Here is a 4,780-nt window from a genome sequence, read left to right as displayed (position 1 = left end):
ATGTCAGAACTACTCTTAATTCTGGCTGCAATGAGGAAAATATATGAATGGATATAATTCTATTGTCTTAAAAAAATCCATCCGGATGAAAATGGGTCCATGATTCTATTAACAGGTGCTCTTTAGAGTCAAGCTGAAAGTATTCTTTCAGGCACTAGGGAGAAGGAGAAATGGCATGATAAAAGCACTATACTCTGCAAATACGACAGAGTCTGGAGTACACAGTAAAAGCCAGTATTTTTACTTTAGTGAATGCAGGATACAAATATTTTACAACAACTTCTAGCATTTTCTTAACCATTTGATAAAAAGTTCACTAGAATATTTATTGTATAATGAAGAAAAACAACACATTCAGGGAAAAATTGAGATTAACTTATTTTTTTCTTAAAAGATTCTTCTCAAGGATGGCAACAAAGTCCAGCTTGTGCCGCCAAACGGCTTATCATCATTAAACCGTGAACAGCTTCTTGTGTGAACTGTTGACTACAAACATTTAACAAATACATAAATCTCTTTTAAAAAAGCCATTTTAAATATAGCAAAGCAGTGTTCTCTTGCACAGCAAAGTGAAGAAAGTTTCTACTAAGAAGTAACTGTTTACATTTATAAGTCTTTCTTTCACATTCTAATTTAACTTCTTCCCACGATCAACTGCTAGGAGTTACGATGTTCCTTATTTACTATATATTTCTTGTGCGCATAATAATACAGAAAAGTTTTTGATGCATTAGTGTCCTTTACAATAAAAGGAAATGCTAAAGCATTTTTCTCCAACAAACCCGATTATATATATATATATTTTAAACACGATTAGTTAGTTAGAGCTCAAAGATGATTTGTCATTTTAGCAGGTACAACTCTCATGAATCAATACGAGCCAAATAGGTTCACAGTAGATTTGATCCATCTGCAACCCTACCTTGAACTGCATGTATTAAATTTACTTACTAAAAAATACTATATTTATTTTTTTTAATTGCTGACATGTTCTCCTGTGCCGTGTCCTCTCTTCTACAAAACACTTCTACATCTCCTAAAAAAAAGTATGTTCCAAACTTACACGATTAGTGTTATTAAAAATCTGAGTTCCCCTATGATTTCCATGATGTGGAGTTCTTCCACAGATAGATGGGATGTTGTTGCAAAGGCTTATCGACTGGAGTCCACTACAGGGCTATGGGCAACAGGTTAACAGTCTGATCCTCAATTCCCAAGAATTGCACAAGTTTTACATTAGTCAGTTGGTGTGATTTAAATACAAACTCCAAACCTTATATAACATTGTTTTAGAAAACAGTAAGAGTACTGCTTACAAACCTGCATAGAAATAAAGACTATTGACATACAGTCAGCAAAGCCATCTCATAAGGCACACAAGAAAATAGACAGTAAATGTGAATGCAGAACTCCCACTCAAATGTACAGCAAAGTTCATATACATGCATAAATAACAAAAAAAATCACATAACTTTTCAAAGCATTAAAGGTTCCGTGAAACAGTAAGTGAACTGAAATATTTTGGAAATGCAGTTTTCATTTGAAAATTGAAATCCTCTCTAGGCTCTTCTGTTGCAGTGACTACTCTAGCTTCAATTTACTAAATGTGGATTAATTTGAAAGGAAGTCAAAGTTTGGCTCAAACGTTTTAAAAAATTCCGTAATTTCAAGTTACACTGACAACACAACAAATTTAGTTTTGAAATCCACCTGCAGTACCCTTGTTCTTGGATCATTCCGTGTACAAGCAGATGCCAAGGAGATGGCTGCACACACTGGATTTCCATTTCTACCTCTCATTTTTTTTTTAAATTATAGCATCAACTGAGTGACTTTACTAGAAAATTTCCTTAAAAAGTGTTAAATGCCTAAGAGAAAAATGTTTTAATAAATATACAGAATTAACTTCAAAGAGTTTTGTGTAACACATAAAACAACTTCAATTTTTCCCAAAACTGGAGTGGCTAGTAGTTAGATTTATGTTTCTTACAAGTCTACATTTTATTTTGTTCGTCGTGAGGAGGGATATAATAATATTGCATACACAGGATGACAAGAGAAGTAGCAGGGATTTCAAAGCACACAGAGTTTTAACTCAAAACATAAGTTAAGCACATAGTTACTAAAGCAAAGCGAATTGTGTCAGATTTTTGGCCCCCCCTTCGAGACTCACTCTGTACAGATCCAGTTTTAAGTAAATCTTTGCCCAACTTCAATAGATTAGCAATAGCAATATCAGTTTAAAAGCAGAGATCATGGTACTCCTTAACATCCCTGAATGATGGGCAAATTTCTTACTTAACTCTTGCAAGTAGGCTCACTAATGCATGAGAAAGAATTGCAGGATCAGAACTTTAGGTACTAACCAGATACATAGCATGTTGGGTATCTGGATTTCTTGCTCAATTTTTTTTTTGAGTGTTAGAAGGAGACATGAGAGGATTTCTTTCCAAAGCAAATGTTTTGTCCCAAACCACTTACAAAACCTTTTGTGCTCATCTGATATATGTTATTTCCCTAACATAATTAGGTCAAACTTTTCCACTGAATATTTTCTCATGAGAGGCAGTTTTAAGATAATGCCTTAAAATGTGTTGTAACAGATTTTTAATATTTATGTAGGATGAACTTAACACCAGATTTTTTTTGTTGTTTTTTTTTGCCACTTTGCTATTTATATACATATATATAAAATGTATAATGAAGCTTAACCATACAGCACAGAGATTACATTTTAACGGCACACATTCACCACCAGTGAAGGGGACAACTCCTTTATACATCCTCTGAAAAATCTGGATAATAATATTAATAATAATTAAAATCCAAAGAAAGTACAGTATATTTAACAAAATAGTAAATATTAAACAGTGAATACTCTACTTAATAAGGACCTCGCCTTTTTTCAAGTTGGCGTCAATCCACAAAAATATACTTTTTAATCTGGTGAACGTACAATACATAGGTACTTACACCAAAGGTGATATATTTAAGATGCTATATACACAAAGAGTTTGGCTCAAATTTTAATTTACATATAGAATAATAAGTGTTCATGGCTTATTTTCCCCCCAATGTTCTGCCTGCAAGGGTTTTTTTTTTTTCTTCTGAAAGCAAAAAACTAGAAAGTCAAAATAACAAGATAAAACTATACTCTACAAAAAGCTACATCATACAGCTTTGGCTTATATAAATAATTCATAGCAGAATGTGTCCAAAAGTACTGTATATAACTTTTATATATAGTCTTCAATTCATAAGGGTATTGTTTTCTTTAATATAAAATATACATGAGCTAAATCCGTTTCTTTCTATATTTTTCAAAGATAGAATGTAAAAAGAAACTTTTCAAACATATTCCAATTATAACTTAATATATTACTTTTATTTTGTTAATGCTTTATTTTCTAGGCTATTTTCTGAATATTTCATGCGAGTTCTCTATGTCTTCTCTCTCTTTCACTTTTTTTTTTATTATTAAGAACCACTTCTTTGACCCAATACATTTTTTTTTGCATGTGCAAAAACAGGTATTTATACTTTCAGCCCTTCGCCATGCACTCTCTGCAACAGAGACCCATGCCAGGTTGGGTAATATAAAGGACATTTTATGTACAGTATTGCTTTCTTTTTCCTGCTTTTCTACTGCTCTGCTGCTACAAAGCATTGTTTCTTAACTACAAGTAACCATACAGCTCTAATAAAACACATGGGGACACTACTACAGGGGAGCCCTCTTGGTTTCTGCAATCTAGTGTGGCAGGATTATAGATAGGTACAATGTTTCTCTGCAGAACAGGTTATATTATTAAAACAGCATGTCCAGGTAAGTGCCAGACTAGACCAATGCCTATAGGATTGTTTTGTTATATTTTTACCATGGGACATCTGCAGCTGTACAAGGAGTTTGTAGTAAGTGCCTGATGATTTTGTGTATGCTACATACACTCGCACATATATATACACATGTGAAGATATATATATGCATGTATGTATATACATATAAATATATTTATTTCATGTCCTTATTTATAAATTTAGATATGTCAGGACAGTTCACTGTGATAACACAAAATAGAAGTGGCAATGCTGAAAGTTTATGTTGCCCATGTGTCCACTCTCATTCGTTTCACTGATGGGCTCTCTCTATCTTCTGTATTTGGTGGTCTTCCCAACCCAACAGGTGAATGGAAATCACTTCTTGGGTCCTCCCGATCACTGCCATCATAAGAACTGCTGGAACTACTGAGACTGTCAACAGGGGAACGACCCATTTCCTGCCGTGATTGCTGCTGCTGCTGCGGAGGGAACCCAGATGGAGTCACACGGTCCCGTGGAGGTGAAATTGGTTCGGACTTTATGTTGATGTTTTGGTTGGTATTAATGGATAAATTTGAACCCTGAGATAACTGGCCTCCAGCACTGGGGAAATAAAAAAAATGTTACAATTCATATTTATATTTAAATATTAAGCGTTGCGAAATCTTGTAGCCCATGTTCAAACTGAATCCAAGCTAAATACAGAAATACAAAAACATTTATTGAATGCTTAGGCCTGGTCTACACTACGCATTTCAACCGATTTTAGCAGCGTTAAACTGATTTAATGCTGTACCCGTCCACACTACAAGGCCCTTTATATCACTATAAAGGGCTCTTTAAATCGGTTTCTATACTCCTCCCCAACGAGAGGAGTAGCACTAAAATCGGTATTACCATCTCGGATTCGGGTTAGTGTGGCTGCAAATCGACGGTATTGGCATCCAGGCGGTATCCCGCA

At 34.3% G+C, this 4,780-nt stretch overlaps 1 protein-coding gene across 6 annotated transcripts in view; it reads right to left on the bottom strand.

Annotated features, from left to right (window-relative positions):
- Positions 1-218: 218 nt before the first annotated feature.
- MEF2A (myocyte enhancer factor 2A) overlaps positions 219-4,780 on the bottom strand; it is a 143,138-nt gene continuing 138,576 nt past the window's right edge. For all 6 annotated transcript variants that reach the window (XM_032783048.2, XM_032783045.2, XM_032783047.2 and 3 more), the window contains one exon: positions 219-4,422. In XM_032783048.2, the coding sequence (XP_032638939.1) occupies positions 4,098-4,422 (325 nt within the window). In that variant the 3' untranslated portion in view covers positions 219-4,097. The remainder of the gene's footprint in view (positions 4,423-4,780) is intronic.

This window comes from Chelonoidis abingdonii, chromosome 9 (genome assembly GCF_003597395.2).
Source record: "Chelonoidis abingdonii isolate Lonesome George chromosome 9, CheloAbing_2.0, whole genome shotgun sequence".
In the NCBI taxonomy this organism is placed as follows: Eukaryota; Metazoa; Chordata; order Testudines; family Testudinidae; genus Chelonoidis; species Chelonoidis abingdonii.
This window is presented reverse-complemented; position numbering and strand designations above follow the sequence as displayed.